The 17,605-nt window shown below is 40.3% G+C and overlaps 1 protein-coding gene across 2 annotated transcripts; it reads left to right on the top strand.

The window, feature by feature from the left end:
- Positions 1-5,448: 5,448 nt before the first annotated feature.
- slc30a7 (solute carrier family 30 member 7) lies at positions 5,449-17,504 on the top strand. 2 transcript variants are annotated; one of them, XM_085375780.1, is made up of 11 exons: positions 5,449-5,588; positions 5,866-5,967; positions 7,505-7,618; positions 7,704-7,791; positions 9,092-9,221; positions 9,986-10,204; positions 10,700-10,750; positions 12,384-12,519; positions 16,201-16,291; positions 16,729-16,878; positions 17,059-17,504. In XM_085375780.1, exons 1-11 carry the CDS (start codon positions 5,509-5,511, stop codon positions 17,104-17,106), a joined length of 1,209 nt encoding a protein of 402 aa, XP_085231906.1. In that variant the 5' UTR covers positions 5,449-5,508; the 3' UTR covers positions 17,107-17,504. The 2 variants fall into 2 exon arrangements, with proteins under 2 accessions (XP_085231906.1, XP_085231907.1); XM_085375781.1 differs by lacking the exon at positions 5,449-5,588 and having other exon boundaries at positions 5,886-5,967; positions 7,510-7,618.
- Positions 17,505-17,605: the final 101 nt, after the last annotated feature.

Raw genomic sequence — 17,605 nt, 5'->3', positions numbered from 1 at the left:
TTATTTATTGTTTCTTCTGGTTTCTTTGTTGATGTTCTGGTTTCTGTCTGTGTCTCTTAGTTGCTCTGTCTCCCCTGTCTGAGGTGTCCCCTTGTCAAGTCCATGTCTCTATGTTATGTTTCCTGTTTTACTTTGAAAGTCCATGTCTCATGTTAACGTATCTGGTTTTGCTTCCCCTTATTGCTCCCTCTGTGTAGTTAAGCCTTGTGTTTTTGTGTCAGTGTCGCAATCTACCCTCATTCATGCTGTGTGTTATGCCTGCCTGCCTGAGTTATTTTTGTATTTTGAAATTTGTTACTTTGAGTTCAGCATTAAAACTGTTTTTTGAGTCCACATTTTGTCTCCAGAGACTGCACTGTGGGTCCTCCATACCTGCACACGGCCTAAAGATGACACTGTTTAATCAGTTTTCTGTTTGACATTTATTCAGCTGTGTGAAAACCAAGGAGGAACCCACCCGAGGGATTAATAAAGTTTTATTTTATATAATCTAATCTAATCTAATCTAATCTAATGACTTTAATCGCAGCCAAACTGATTTACTCTCGAACAAATAAAACACTTATTTAAGTGACTTATAAATCACGTTTAACCTGAGTAGCGAAAGACCGCGGTGATCTGAAAATGATGTGCCGGGCGTTTGCCGTTCTCGTCGGCTCTAGTGACCCTCGAGCTCCTGGCTAGCTATCGAGTGGGTAACAGACGTCTGCGAAAATGTCGAAGCACTTTTGCAAATATGTGATGTCTTGATAAACTGAAATATGTTAAAAGTTTATTTTGTGACTCAGAAAGAGTAATAAGAGTAATATTAAAACTTAGTAGCGACTGCCATTGTTGGAAACTGGAATTGGCTGAGGCACGCTGTGAATTCTGGGATATGGTGGGCCAGGAAGGACACACCCGACCCAGCCTACAAATTCAGGGCAAAGGAGGACGCATTTGTTGGCTGCAAATGCGTCCTCAGGAGGATGCAGCCCATGAATTTGGACACCCCCTGTGTGTTTCTGTTCATTCATTGTCAGGTCATCTGTTGCCTTTTGTGCCACGTTTCCATGTTCTATTCTCCAGGTTTCAGGTATCCTTGTATCCACGTCGAGTTTTATGTTTTGGTTTTATATATTTATCTCTTGTTTCCCCAGTTTAGGTTATCGTTTAGCTTCATCTCTGCCTTTTGTTTTGTCCAGTTTTTACCAGCCTTAATAAACGGCTCGCTTTCTGTTAAAATTCAAGTTTTGTCCACGTTCCTTGGTGTCTGTGTTTTGGGTCCTCTTTGCAAATTCATACAGTGTGCTGCCGCATACTGGGACATTATTCTGGTATCTTCTGAATATAATCAGCAATAAAGCTAAAGTGATTTCATTCCCTGAGTCCAGTATATCTCTGCTCCAGTCCTGGGCACCCAGAACCAGTGCCCAAGTCTTCCACACTGCTGGAGTCCAAGACTCTCCACCATCAATGCTGGCCTCATGCTGGCCTTGGCTGGCCACTTCAAGCCAATCTGTGTTATTGGTCATTTGTGAATCTGTTCCGCTGCTGCCCTCACTGCTGGCCCCCTGCAAAGCCACCAGAGGTAAAATGTCGTCTCTGGCATTGTCCTCCAGGGGACTTCCTTTGTTGCCAGCCTCTGGCCATGACACCGGAGCTGGCCACTCAGTCAGCCCCCAGGCCCTGCTGTCTCTACTGCTGGTCACCGGGGAGACCCCAGAATTCTTTTGTCACAGCTGTTTGTCTTTTGAGAAGCCCTGAGCACTTTATAGGTGTCTGTCCCTGCACCTCTCCAATGGCGTACTAGCCTCATGAACCTGTTTTTATCTCCCTGGACAGCCTGGGGCAATTTGTGTGATTTTTTTTTCTGCTTAGTTTGATTTTACTTATGTGTTTGGTTCAGGCCCTCCTTTCAAACCCATTTGTCTGCCCGCTGCAGGTTAGGTTTTGTCTTTGTTTAAGGACGTCTAGAAGCTGTATAGGATAAGGGGGGCTCTGTCATGGTTCCTTGGTCATCAACTCAGTGGTTTGTGTTTTGTGGGTTCATGGTCCTGGGTTTTATCTCAGTATTTTGTGTTTAGAGTCTTGTTGTGTAAAATTTTGACCTTGGAGTCCTCCTTGTATTCTTGCCTCCCTATGTTGCCATGTCTGTCTTTGTCGCTTGTCCGAAGTGTCCTGAGTGAAGTTGGTCTCGTCTCTGTGTCTGTTATTGTTTGTCTCCTCACTTGTGTCCTTATATCCATCTGGTCCCTCAGTGCCCTGAAGGTTGTCTCCCCCCCCCCCGACAGTCATGTCTCCATGTTTGCTTCCCATTTTGTCTATGTCAAGTTCATGTATTATAGTCTCCATCACTATTTCCTGTTTTATTGTGATAGTCTCTTGTTCTGTGTGCATCATGGTTAGTTTTGAGTCCCCTTGTGTCATTAAGCATATTCAGCTCAGCTGTTTCCTCCCAGGTGTCTCCACTTCACCCTGTTTGTCCCTCCTTCTCTGACTTCATCAACTGGAGTAAACCAACAGTTTTGCCTCTAAACACATCCACTACAGCCAGATAACATTAGATATTTAGGCATACATTTTTCCACCAGGCTTTCAGTATAGTTGAATCACATTCCTTTTACTAAAATGGTAGAGGTTGATCTAACATATTTGTATCACTCATGGAGAGAGTTGCTGCAATTAAAATGATGATTCTGCCTAAAATCATTTCTCACAAATTCCTAATAAACACTCAAACATCTCATTATTGTTATGGAAAAACAAACCATTATGAATAATTTTAAAAACACTGATCTGCCTTTTATTGGAACTAAGCATTATAACTTTAAAAACCTTACCATGAACACCTCCCTGACACCGTGGTGGGATTTGTTTGTTGTTTTCTTCACTTATGTCATGTAAACTAATACCCATTTGGAACAATCCAGATATCTCTAAACAGGACAAAGGAGTTCCCAAATGGGTTACACGCTCAAACATAAGAATCCACTGTACAGGAAACTCTGCTGAGAACGATATGTGAAGACTCATCCAAATAGTTTTGTTGCTCTATCTCAACCTCACCCAAACTATGCATTTAGGCAACGTACGGTAAGTGAATTATCTATGGAAGCAAACAATCACATGTAGTTCTACAGTCTTATGCATCACTAAGAAAACTATCCTCATAAATTGATATAAAAAATGTATTACTTAATATCAGTGGTGTATGGTGGCTTTTAAAGGAATTATTAACAACTTATTCACACTCCATCTTCTCTACATCATACATGTTAGGCAAGGTAGGTAGCAAGATGAGACTCATCTGTTACGATCATAAGTCACTAAGGTTATCTTTCTTGATCATGCTCGTTGTGTCCGTACAAAGTGCAGATTGTACTAACTGAGCAGTGAAAGCAGACCAGCAGCAACTTGCCTCTCATTCTGGTCTCTCTTTAGTTTACAGTCAGGCCAGAGGTTAACCTACAATGCGCATGCACAAACCAACAGAAGATAGCTGCTGGCCCTTCAGCTTGGCCAACTCCAGTCAGTGTCAACTATAGTTGGACACAACCTCAGAGACAGAGACGACTACGCTTTTCAGTGAAATGAAATATGCACAATAGTGGCAACAATAGCTAACTGCAAGCACAAGATGGCAGTAATGTAAAGGCTGGATTCAAATATTCATTGACAGGCTAGGAGCTTTATGACAGTGCAGTGCTGCCCTCTCTTCCCTTTAGCTGTTAGTGATCTGTCTGCAGCCTCACTTCTTCTCCTGTTGTGGGGTGTGTGTGGCCTCAGGCCTTTAGTATTCTGGGTTGCTGCGCATTGCTCATATTCTTCTTTTCCTTTTTCTTTATTTTCTTTATTTTTAAGTGCTGTATGTTTTTCTGTTTTTTTTTCCTTACAGGTGCAGGTTAAAGACCGATTGGGTTTTTCCACTTGTGATCTGTCCTCTTATTCTTATCTTTTCATGTATTGTCTCTCTTTTCACTCTTCTTCCTGCCCGTCAACTCTGGCTTCGTCATATTACATAGTAGTAAATAGTAGGAAATGAATACATAAAAGAAAAGAAAATCACAAACAATAGGATCCTATAAACTTATCTTGGAAAAGCAAATATGTTTGACACAACAGTGTATTCAGATGATGAATCTGATTGCAAGAGCTGCCAGACATGACAGTTATTTAAAAAGAAAATATAAACTCCATACGTGATGTCTGCCTTGTCTAATAATCAACACACACGTGTATACACAGACTGAACATCTGTGATTTTGAATATAGACATGTGAAAACACAAATATTTTTGATTAATTTATTTAATTCCTATTCATGCCTCAATGAATTCTAAAGGAAAATCATCACAGCTTCAAGTATGTGAGGTGCCATTCACAGTTTAAAATACTGTGAGTTTACACATACTGGTGTGTAACAGGAAGGACTGGTTGGTTGTAAAGATATTACCTTCCAGGTAATTTCTTGATTCTTGATTTGAATTTTCATTCATCCTAAAGATGGATGAAAAAAGTTGTGTTTTAATTTTTCAATAAGTTAATTTTAGATAAACAACAGTAACATCTCTGTTTTAGCGTAAAAATCACCAGGGATTTGAGGCCATAGATTTTTGGAAGGAAGAAAATTTAAATTCTCATCTATAAAATGTTACAAAGGTAATTCTTTTACTGCTTCAGTATTGGTCAGTAGTGTGGATATGTGGAGATGGGAGTGGTACAGCTAACCCTGAGCCAAAGGTTTGATCTGTTAGATAAGTAATTTAGTATACATATGTACAAAAGTCTGCCTGCACCAAATACATGCTAAAACAACTCAAAACATTGTTTTCTATTAGAAATGAAACTAAATAATAACAGGAAAGTTAAGCAATTTCTTTCGTATGGACTTCGCTATGAGTTTAATTTCCACTTGTCCCTCTTTTCTTTTTTGAAATCCAGTCTTCCCTTTTAACTGAGCCACCAGTACGCGTGCACCTGGACCAAAATAAGAAAGGGGGAAGTGGGGTCAGACCCTGGCTGTATGCTATTCTTTGTTGCCAAACCCTTAGAATCACTTTTCTCCACTTTATAGCGCCCCTGCTCACTACTCACCTGCTCACACATTAACTGCTCTATACTATCCATTGTCTCCCACTCGTTTTAGCCAAACTATATATCACCAAATTTGTTTATTTTTAGCAACAAGCAACAAAGCAATAACAGAAATCCCATTGTGATTGTTGTGATCTCTCCAAAACTGCAGTGTAGTTGATTTATTATTATTATTATTATTATTATTATTATTATTATTATTATTATTATTATTACTATTCATAATGACAATAATTATAATAGTACTCTTCATCTTCATCATCATCATCATCATCTTCATCATCATCATTTCAACATTACTTATGGCAGGCGAGCACAAACTGTGACAGCAATGACGCCTTATTGTGAAATCTCACAAACCGGAAATTGACAGTTAGCATTCCGTAGCTAAACTATCCAGTGAGTGTGTGAGTGTGTGTCTCCAGTTGTGAAAATGTTACCATTATCTATTAAAGACGACGAGTATAAGCCGACCAAGTATAACCTGCTGCTGAAACTCTCCGGATGGTTCAGGTAATCTTCGCACTGCTAATAGCGGCTAAAAGGGAGCCATCTAATGATAAGCTGCTAGCCTATTGCTGGCCGGCTAGCCTAAATGAATCTGTGCCACTGTTAGCTTCCTCTGCATTAAATGTTTTTTATAAGATTGTCAGCCTTCAGGGTTTGTTCTTGAACGACAGTTATACGTATATATAATTTCTAGGAGTTGATGACAGGGATTTGTCTGCGGTCTGTGGCTCATGCTATGATCTGTGCTGCTGGTTTTCATACTGTTGTGTGCTTTTTGTAGGTCTATCCTCGCCGATAAAACTTCCAGAAATCTGTTCTTCTTCCTATGTCTGAACCTGTCCTTCGCCTTTGTGGAGTTAACGTATGGTATCTGGAGTAACAGGTAGGCTAACATAGCGTTAGCATCAGGCAGTGTATGTGTGTGTGTATTCTGCTGTTTTCAGGATGTGCCACGTATGTGTTCGTGTTAGCATGGAGGAAGCCAGAGTGTGTTAGTGTCGGACGTCTTTAACCTGAAAGCAGAAGTTGCCATTAGCCAGCAGATACACAACCCACACTACACAAACTTTCCAAATCTTCCCAATATTTCTAAAAGTGCATCCTGAAAAATACCCCCAAAATGAATAGCAAATCATTATTATTATTATTATTATTATTATTATTATCATCATCGTTGTTGTTGTTATTACTGTTAACAGAAGAAGAAAAGGGGAATAAATATTTGTCTGTCTATACCTAAGAATGATTCGTTTTGACTATTTCAGGATTTACAGAGAGAAAATACTGTGACCTGATGGAAAATGAACAATATTAACTAGTAATAGAGTGAAAAAGTAAGGGATTAAATCATCAGTCAGCCTTTCCAAACTCAAAATATTCCAGCGCTGAAGCACAGCTGCATGGGAAAGGCTCAGATGGTTTGGACATGTGCAGGGAACAGAGCTCCCCGTTCTTGCAAAGAATATTTCCGCATGTCTTAAATATATTTTTTAAGTGGAGCTATTCTGCTCATTTCCAGCTCCATTTTATTGATTCTTGAATTTAACAAAAGCCACATTTCAAAATAGTCCTGTTTGACTTACATTGGGACTTCATCCATTGTCTGAAAAAAGCTGCTTCATTCCTCCTGCTGCTCTCCCTTTAAACTTTTGATTGGCAAACAGAAGTTTTGAGCAGCATGTGGGTGGATCTGTGCTCACAGCCAAACCTGTGTGCCAGAAATGACCATATTAGGGGGTATCCACTAGAGGTGGGAATCACCATACATCCCTCGATACGATATTATCACAATACTTAACGTACGATACGATATTATTGCAATTTTTTAAAATATTTTGCGATATTCAGATTCTACACATAAAGGTAAACTTTATCAATATTCATTTTATCTAATATCAAAGTCTCACATCAGGGCTTTATGGTCAAATAGCTACTAAGAAACCACTACTAAGGAAACGTAACAAGGAGAAGAGATCTCAGCCTCTCTGTGAACTCCTTCAAGACTGTTGGAAAACCATTTCAGGTGACAACCTCATGAAACTCATCGAGGGAATGCCAAGAGTGTGCAAAGCCGTAATCAAAGAAAACTGTGGCTATTTTGAATCTAAAATGTAAAACATGTTTAGAGTTATTTCACATTTTCTTTGTTTGCTACATAATTCCAAATGTGTTCATTCATAGTTTTGATGTCTTCAGTGAGAATCTACAATTTAAAAGTCATGAAAATAAACAAAAACAATTAAATGAGAAGGTTTGTCCAAACTTTTGACTGGTAGTGTATGTGTGACAGAAAAAAAGAGGAAAAGGGTGATGGGTGTCGTAACCATTTAAAAACGTCGTTTTATCTGCGGCAGCATTAAAATCTTTTCAGATGCTCCTGTTCCTTAATGAATCTCTTTACATGTTTGTCATGTGTTCAGTTTAGGTCTGATCTCAGATTCTTTCCACATGTTTTTTGACTGCACTGCCCTGCTGGCAGGTCTGGCAGCCTCCGTCATCTCCAGGTGGAGATCCAACGATAGCTTCTCCTACGGGTGAGAACATCCACTCTGAGCTCTGTTCTGGTCTCTCACTGACAGTCAGTGTGTTTAATCCGTCTGTGTCCTGTCTGTGTCTCAGCTATGTGAGAGCAGAGGTTCTGGCAGGCTTTGTCAATGGGCTCTTCCTCATCTTCACTGCTTTCTTCATTTTCTCGGAAGGAGTTGAGGTAACACATTTGCCACTTTACCTAAGTTTAACCATCACATCTACAAGGTGTGTCTGCTTATTATGCAGTGCCTGTTATAGCATTACAAGTAGGCCAACATAATGGATTAAAAGAACTGGTTCTTGTGGTTCTTCTTTTGTTTTTCTGTACTCGAGCACTCAAAATGCTTTATACAACATGCCTCATTCACCCATTGACACAAATGCTTTTTTCTACACCTAAGTGCTTTGTATCTAACATTCACACTACATTGAATGCATCAGAGAGCAACTTGGGATCAGTCTACTGATATGAAAATCATAAAGCTTTAACATCAGCATCAATAGTTTCATGTGGATGGAAGCCTATAGGGAGAAAGCCTTCGATTTGATGAGATTGTTTGATTGGTTGCTGTGAGAACCAGTCGAACAATCTTTCTTTGACTCTGAGTCAAATCTTTTCTGGATTAGGTTTATTCACTGTAAACGAGGTTAAATAATGGCTTAAATGACATTGACCAGCTATGGCTGCGACATCTGCACACCCTGATTCATTACTGTCAGAGAGGTACTACTTCAGTCTAGAAATAATTCTTATGTGCAATTTATTAGCACCCATGTAAGGAAAAAAGAATTTCCTGTCACTGTCCATAAAAACTGATCAAATCAATGAAATAACAAAATTTCACTACACGGTTTTTCATATTACACACATAATGGCAGGAATGATGATGGAGCTTAGTTAACCTGAAGTAAAGTCGCATCCGTCAGTCTTCAGCAGAAGAAATCCTTTTATCAGATGAGCCAAATAATATATTCAGTACCAGTACTCAAGAACAGTTATCCCCTACCCATTTCTACTAAAAGGACCATAGTCCAAAGACATGCAATTAGTTGGGTTAGTTTAATTGGTGATTCTAAATTGCCAGGGTGTACCCTTCGTCTCACTCTGTGGCAGCTGAGATGAGGCTTCATCCCCCTGTGATGCTGAATTGGATAAGTGGAAGAGAATAGATGGATTTATTATAACAACAACAACAAATCGGACAGCACAGTCAGACTTGCCTTTTGTTGAGTATATAACAAGAGTATATACAGTAGATCACCCAGTTGATTAAACAAGGTAAGAACAATGAGTCCCTTGTGTAGGTTTTTGCATCTGATCATGTGTGCTGTATCAGTTCTCCTAATACTGCAAAAGTTGGGGTAGAAACAAATCATTTTTACTCTTGTAGTTACATAACCTTAAGCTTTAACAGGGCATGCTGAAATTTAGTGAAAATACGCCTGCCAGCATGTGACCATCTGTCTCTGTTTGTCAGAGAGCTCTAGAGCCTCCAGATGTTCACCATGAGCGGCTGCTTCCTGTCTCTGTAGCCGGTCTGCTGGTGAACCTGGTCGGGATCTTTGCGTTCCAGCATGGAGGACATGGGCACTCACATGGAGAGGGAGGTAATACACCTGAAGGATTGAGCCTAGAGTGTCTCTGCCGCTCTTGAAGTGCTTTGAGTCGATTCCGCAGTTTGGATCCAGTGAAAATGATGTTGTTTTCAGCATTCATAGCTGTGCGGGCTGCACTGATGCCAGTGTGTAGTTACATTTCTAGAGCGCAGATACGACATGGGGTGTTAGAAAGGTTTGCGGTTACGCTGTACCTTCACCAGCCATTTTCCACAGAAAGTTTTAGTCATACCTCAGCCAAATTAGAATATGGCATCTTTAGTGTCAACTACCCAGCATTATATCCTACATTTTTCATGGATTCCTGGGCTTTACACATAAAAGCCTCATTGTAATGGAGTTGGGAATAAATAAATGACATTATTGGAGTGGAACCCTCATAGCTTCTTTTGTTCAATCAAGTAGAGCCTGTACAGATCAGGCATCTGAGTGCAACTATACAACATGTAACCACACGTCTCATTTTTACATTATTGTTGCAACTCTCTAAAATGTGTTCTGCAGACCCAAACACTAAAGCAGGTCTCTGAAACTTTGATATTGTAAACCTGGTAGATGTTCGAAGCTTTTTATAGGGACTCTGCAACTCTGTAGACCCTCTGTAAATCAAGTGAACTAAACTCAGGCTCAGTTAAACGTTGCTGCATGCCACTAGAACATTGATACATCTGTGCAGAACCTCACAGGTCGAGTGCAGCCTTGTACAACTTCACTGCAGATCTTTGCTTGTCTGACGTCTCCTTCTCCATCCTCAGACCACGGACACAGTCACTCTCTGTTTAATGGTAGCACAAGTCACGGTCACGGTCATGGAGGACATCACCACCACGACAAACATGCAGATTGCCACAGTCATGGAGGACATCACCACCACGACAAACATGCAGATTGCCACAGTCATGGAGGACATCACCACCACGACAAACACGCAGATTGGCACAGTCATGGAGGACACGAGGAACCACACTATAATGGTGAGAGTCTGACAAAGGAAAATGCTGCATGAGAATGCCACAAACACAATTTAGACACTTCTAGCCCTTTTCCCTTAGTACCTACTTAGATTGGCTTGGCTCAGTTCGACTCAGCTAATTTTCTATTACAATTGAGGACCACCTCGTGAGGGTCATTATAGCAATGTGGCCGCACGTCCCGTGATGTCATTTTTATACAACATGAACATGATTGTTGGTTTGATCTCTGGCTGCCTCGGCCTGCATGCCAAAGGTGCTGCCCGTGTCGTCATCAGTGTGTGAATGTTAGAAAGCTTTCTATCTAGCACAGGCATGGTATGTGAATTTGTGAATACGGTATATTGTAAAAAAATGTTTGAATGCTCATGTAGATTTAATAAACTGCCATCAGAATCTCACGGTTTTTCATTTAGTAGTAAAACAAACCTGCGTGGTACAGACTTCCTCCAACCTCACTTTTTGCGTTTATTTATTTATTTATTTTTTGCTTTTTAGACGAACTGCAACACCTGCCGGGAAAAGGCTCCAGCAAACAGATCCTGCAGGGTGAGAAATGAACACACACACACAGTGCTACACTAAACTACTGGGGTGGAGGGGCGTTCCCAAAGTGCTCCATCTTCTGAGCATGCAGTACATAGCATCCTCAAGGGGCGATTGTGGCTCAAGAGTTGGGAGTTCGCCTTGTAATCGGAAGGTTGCCGGTTCGAGCCCCAGCTTGGACAGTCTCGGTCGTTGTGTCCTTGGGCAAGACACTTCACCTGTTGCCTACTGGTGGTGGTCAGAGGGCCTGGTGGCGCCAGTGTCCGGCAGCCTCGCCTCTGTCAGTGCGCCCCAGGGTGGCTGTGGCTACAATGTAGCTTACCATCACCAGTGTGTGAATGTGTGTGTGAATGGGTGGATGACTGGATATGTAAAGCGCTTTGGGGTCCTTAGGGACTAGAAAAGCGCTACATAAATACAGGCCATTTATTTACCATTTCATCATCTTAGCATTTGGTACCCTGTACATTTGTCCTCTGATCCCCGAGAAAATTATGTGGTCACATGTGCTCCAAGACAGTAAGAACACTAATACATATAATAGCAATAGTACCAATATTAAATAATACAATATATTATAGAATATCTCTAATAAATTAAAATGGCTCTAATATATAACTATCACAGTATGTTACACAAAGTTGAAATTATGGTGCCCCCTTTCATACCGACTTTATTTTCTCTGTAGAGGATGTGATAGGAAGTGTGTGCTATTGCAGTGTTTATTTGTACTTTAGATGTAGGAATTGTACAGCAAGAGGATCACAAGCAGGAATGATTTCCTGTGTCGTTTAGTGGTGCATTTTGGGTAATCTCAGTTTCTTACCGAACGTGCTCCTGTGACTGGCCAGCATGTCATAAAGTGGGTGGGAGATATTGTCCAGCATTGTCCTTATCTTGGACAACATCCACCTCGCCGACACCATCTTAAGAGAGCCCACCTCCACCCCACAACACTACTGGTCTTGTGGATCGGTTTGTTGAGTCCGTTGGCATCTGCAAGTGTCAGCCTGCTGCCCCAGCATGCAACAGAATAGAGGATGGCACTGGTCACAGCACAATTCTGGAAACTGCTTAGCATTGTCCGACAGATGTTAAGACCTCAGCCGCCTCAGAAAAGACTGCTCTGGCCCTTCTTGTGGAAATAAATAGTGATCAGGACTTAAACCAGAGTGCTTTCAAACTTTTGCACTGCTCCTTTTACTTAAGTAAAGAGCTAAAGTACCTCCTCCTCCTGAGCAGTCACATTTGTGAAAGTAATTCTGTCAGATTTAACAGTGGTGTACAGTAACTACAGTTATTACTAGCTAGCTCTGAAGGAGTATAATTATAAATTTCCTCCAGTGTAAGTCTTTGAGAACTTCACGCTACATGTTAGATTCCATCACTGTACATGCAGCAGTTTGTTCTATTTTTTTATTTAGCTTAATTTCGTAACTATACTTACAGTTGGATTTGTAGTATTTTAGAAGAATTTAATTTATGCCAACCATTTAGAATTATTAGTTTCTGCACTTATTTTTTAACCTATTTTAGTATCTTTTTCATTGTCTTACATAAACTAGTCTGAACTTGTTGTATTCTGATGACTATGTATCAAAACTGTATCGATGTGTGTTGTATCTTTGTGTTCCAGGAGTCCTGTTGCATATTATTGCAGACACTTTGGGCAGTGTCGGTGTGATCATCTCCGCTCTGCTGATGCAGAAATATGATCTAATGATTGCCGATCCCATCTGCTCCATGCTGATCGCCATCCTCATTGGAGTCAGGTGATACTTCCTTATCACTTCTTACTGTTTAATGTCTGATTTAGCCTTGGCCAGGGAATTTACGTAGAGCTATGATGTAACCTACAGAAATGGCTGCCGTCGTTGCTGCCATTTCTGCGTGTGCTAGTGCATATGGGTTAAGTATGTGCTGGTGTTTTACACATGCTGCCAGCTGATAGAAACAAATAAAATGCTGGACTTCTTTCAACTTCTATGTGCATGCCCCTCACGTCATTGTGGTCAGCGATTTGCTGACATATGTGAGTCCTTATATTGATGCTATTATTATTATTTCTTATACTGAAGTGATGATTTTTTTGTGTTACTGAGAATACAAAAACTGTGGCCTAGACTTAACGCTACAGCAGAAATTGCCAGTAATTCGTAAAGTGATTTGATCAGCCAGTATTGGTCTGGACAGTAATACTGTGCCTTTTTTTTACTCTGGTATTTTATATTCAGTTTCATTTACATAGTGTCACAACAGTTGCCTCAAAGTGCTTTATATTGCAAGTTAAAGACCCTACAGTAGTAGAGGGAAAACCAGAACAATCAGATGACAGTGAGAAGGATAAGCTCCCTTTTAACAGGAAAGACCTCTGGCAGAAATGGACTCAGGGAGAGGCAGCGACCTGCTGCGACCACTTGGGGACAGTAACAGGGCAAAATACGCACAGTAGAAGACACCCGAATACATGTGTGTACATGCCCATGATCGGATGATTTAGTGCACAGTGCAGTGAAATAAACATTTTAATTCTAGTTAATTATTTTATCACGGAGTTTTCTCTCAGTGCTGCTGTTGATTTCTAAGATGATGGCTGCACATTTGAGCTGTGAAACTTACTGTCCCAGTATCATCCCAGTAGTATCCCAGCCTGATAAATTAGATGTGAAAATTCCCTCAGTTTGATGCATATCAAAGTGAAATTAATTTTGAACAATTTAATTTGATTAACTTGATGTGTGTCCTGTGTTTCAGCAGATTAGAATCACATATAACAACATTTATACATTTTCAAATTCACCAAATGAATAAACAGACCTTCCTTTAACAGTGCGGCACACAGTTTGAGCTTCACCCAACGGTTTTAGAAAGGAACAGCTTAAGAAGCTGCACATATAAAACATATTCCCCTAGCAGAGAATCTATAATAAGCTTAAAACCTGCCGTAAATAAAAGAAACAGTGAAAATGTGGCACTCCCAGCTGATTTTTAAACTAAAACTCTGAACACAACCTGCTCCTGACAATTTCAGTTTAGATCCTTTGCTGCAGACTCAGAGCTGTTTTGAGATTAAATATCAAACAAATATCAAACAAAAGCTTTATTCTACGTGCAAATTTGATGTGGGGTCAGGAAGCACAGTGTAGGTGTTCCGTTTTAAGATCAGTACATGGACTGTAAAGTTTATTTGTCAAGAAATTCATGAAGTCATTGCTAGTCAACGTCAAGGGACTGGCTGACTCAACAGAGCTCTGACTTTTTGTCAGCCTGACTTCAGTGCTGAGGAGAAACCTAGGGTCGTTCTTATTTTCTTCAATCAATCAATCAAGCTGTTCTAGCTTTACGGAGGGTTTTTTATAAAGCGGCAAACTATTCCTCCAGGCTAAATGATCATCTTCTAAATTTGTGATATGCCATTTTCTCTCCAGCTTTTGAGTTGTCTACTTTAAGGTGCGCTTTTGAGGGTTATACCAGGGAGTCAAATACTAGTCAGGCTGTCTTTTTCACAGGAGCTACAGCATCCAGAGTCATACGTAGTGAAGGGGTAAAATTATTAACGAGATAATCGACCTCTGTTGGAGTAGTGTTAGTGCAGCTGCTCTGCTCTGTGTTGGTACAAGGAATTGAAGAAGATAACTGTGGATGATTATATCCTTAAACTTAGTTACAGCACTTTAAGAAAGACATCTACTGTGACTAAAACTACTCTGCACTGCTGTGTAATTATTTATTGTAAATTTAAATGTTATCATGAAGTGATAAGACGAGGGTTTTCAGGAAACACTGTTAAATGCTCAGTTTCTATGAACATTTAACAGCAAGTAATATTCCCTTCCATGAGTTTTATATAGTGCTTTTGAGCCTTTATAAAGGACTCTTCTAGTCTTGCTGACCACTCGGAGTGCTTTAAATTAAAGTTATTAACCATTGTATTCTCTATATCATAAGCACTTGACCTCATATCCATGACCAATTTAAAATCACAAATTAAGCTAACATTACTCATAGGAAAGCCTAAGCAAAGATTCAAGCCAGGAACCTTCTTCCTGTGAAACAGCAACGCTAACCACTGTTCCACCTTACCACCCAGTAATCTATATTACTTAATTTCCATCAGTTAAAGGCAAATACTTGGTCTTTAAAACTTTTAGGCAGTAACTGTATCCACCCGAAGATCTAAGGGAGCTGATGGGTCAGTAGGTGATTACTTCACATTTTCCTATCTGGAACATGAACTGTTCTTGGGTCGGATCTGGTCTGTGGCATAACAGTGATGTACGCCAAAAAGAAGTGAACCACTCTCTAATAATGAAAACCCAGATTCAGGCCTGAAGTCACTGCAGGACTGTGAGAACCTTTTTTTTTTGGTTTCTCTTTTAATGATCTCTTGAGTATTTTACATTCTTTAGTAGTGCTCATGATGTGTAACTTTGTCTTATCAGAAACATATGTTAGAGAAGCTCATTTCCTTCAGATGATAGCAGACATTCCTTAACATCTTACAGATCCTCCTCATTGACTACTAGAGCTTATGGATTATCAATCAGGTTTCAGCTCTAAAGTCGAATTCCAGAGAAAAACAAGCTGGAAACAACATCTGCCTGGAAGAAAGAAAATCAATCAAAAACTGACAGACTCTTTGGAAAATGGTTTCCACTAATGTAAAGAATGTCCAATTAGTATTTAATGGAAGCCAACATGCCAAACCACTGGTATTGTCCTTTATACAGTCCTGGAGTCTGTTCTCGAATCGCTGGTCTTCTGAATGTGAATGCAGTGGTCAGATTTCCCAGAAATCCAAGATAAATGGAGTTCATGTGTGCTGATGTGGTTTGATATGCTGGAAGTGAGCACAGCTGCCAATTTAAAGAGTCAGCAGAGTGGTGCTGTGGTTAGCTGAGAGGCCTTCACATAACTGCAGGTATCAGGTTTCTGCAGCTGGAAAGTCAAACTCATCATGGAGCTGAACTTCAGTTGTAAATCTACAGATTCTGCAAATGAGTTAAACTCGGACCCATCTTAAGAATCTCTACAATTTTGAACTGTGGTTCATGGTACATGCACCACAACTTGGACTTGGACTATGATTTCAAAATTAGTTGACTAGTGGCATGGATGTTTGCACGAGTGTATTCTTGCACAGCAGTGGAACAGTATTGCAAGTTGTTTTTTTTTTTTGTCCTCCCTTGTTTTCCTGTTATGTTACATCTTTGACTTTTGTCTCCTGATCCTGGTTCTGCTGGAGTTTTCCTTGTGTTAAAGGGGAGTTCTTCCTTGATTCTGTCACTGCTTACTCATAGTCTGACTGCTGGAATGTTTTTCTCCAAAATTGTGGGGTCTTACAATGCAGAGTGCCGTGAGGTGGCTGTTGTTAGGAACTGGCACAATGTAACTAAAAAAAAACAAGACTCTCTACTTTCTAAACTTTCTCTCTTCTATCATTTGATCCTCAGTGTGGTACCGTTACTGAAGGAGTCTATTGGGATTCTGATGCAGAGAACTCCATTTTCACTAGACCATGCCCTACCAGAGTGCTACCAGAGGGTGAGTAGTGACCATACTCAATGTTCAAAGAAGAGGTAGGAACTGAGCAAACATCAGTATTTAGCATAAAGTTAGATTTTGATGTACTTTGTCAGTTACTTGACAAATTAATAATTTAAAAGTGTATGCAGCTGCATTTCCTGGAAGTCTGATTTTGCACAGATCGTCTTAGGATGCAGTTAGTGGAATAAGAACCAGTTCTTTACTTGTTGCAGGTTCTGGCAGTTCATGACAATAGAAACCAAAGGTGCCACTGAATAGATTCTGTAAATATGTATTTTAGCGTATAAACTGTACATTTCTTGATACTATCATTAGTAAGTAATCATTTGTTTTAGTAGTAGTAGTAACAATTGTAGCACTAATTTAAGAAGGTAATTGTACCTCAAGCCCTTGAATGGAGTGGACAAGTCTGATGTTTGTTTTGTTGTGGCCAGGTGCAGCAACTGCAGGGAGTGTATAATCTGCAGGAGCCTCACTTCTGGACTCTGTGTACTGATGTTTATATCGGAACATTAAAGCTGCTGGTCGCCCCTGACGCTGACACCCGTTGGATCCTTAGCCAGACACACCACATCTTCACGCAGGTACCTAAACACAGCTTCATTCAAGTACACTGTACCTGGTGGCAGTTGAAGTTGTAGATGTAGGGTTGTGTCAGCAGCACCATTCTTACAAACTTTACTTTCAGTAGCAGTATTGATGGTTTGATGGTAGTAGGATGTCAACATAGTATTCAGCCACGATGAATGGTTTTGTCTCCACAGGCAGGAGTTCGGCAGCTGTATGTTCAGATCGACACAGCTGCCATGTAGAAGCTGCTAATATTCCACTACACTTGGGACCAATCGCATTCAGTCTACTTCTGCAGGTGACTTCTGACCCCGACAGTCACCACAGCACAGACTGGAATAGGGGGAGGGCTCTCAGAACTGATGAACTAAAACAGCCCCACCCACTTTCTTAAAAATAAAAATAATAATAATAATCCTGCTCACAGTGGAAATTCTGCCCCTCCCACAAAGAATTATGGGTAAGTGCCTTTGACATGAGACAATCTGAGCCCCTTCCAGCACCTCTGACATCACTGCTCAGACTTGATTGGTTGACAGTGCGTGTGAAGTCACTCTGTATGTGCCAAACCATGTGACCGACCAGTGGATTTAAGCCTTTTTTTTTTTTTTTCTTTTAAAAAAATAAATATTTATTACAGCTGTAATAAATAAATCTGGTTCTCTAAGAATGATTATTCATAATCACATCTGTAGTACTGATTATAGAACTGAGTTAATTAAACAGCTGCAGGAGGACTGG

The sequence above is a fragment of the Diplotaxodon limnothrissa genome, linkage group LG17 (assembly GCF_057381915.1).
Source record: "Diplotaxodon limnothrissa isolate DT_005_m linkage group LG17, D_limnothrissa_male_GT1.1, whole genome shotgun sequence".
Classification (NCBI taxonomy): domain Eukaryota; kingdom Metazoa; phylum Chordata; class Actinopteri; order Cichliformes; family Cichlidae; genus Diplotaxodon; species Diplotaxodon limnothrissa.
Note: the sequence above shows the minus strand (reverse complement) of the source record. Positions and strands in the feature narration are given on the sequence as shown.

Excerpts from the sequence above, each read along its gene's own strand:
- slc30a7 (XM_085375780.1), top strand. The coding sequence starts at position 5,509 with ATGTTACCATTATCTATTAAAGACGACGAGTATAAGCCGACCAAGTAT. Across the intron at positions 5,968-7,504 it reads TATGGTATCTGGAGTAACAG|TTTAGGTCTGATCTCAGATT; the intron begins GTAGGCTAACAT and ends TCATGTGTTCAG. Across the intron at positions 12,520-16,200 it reads GCCATCCTCATTGGAGTCAG|TGTGGTACCGTTACTGAAGG; the intron begins GTGATACTTCCT and ends TTTGATCCTCAG.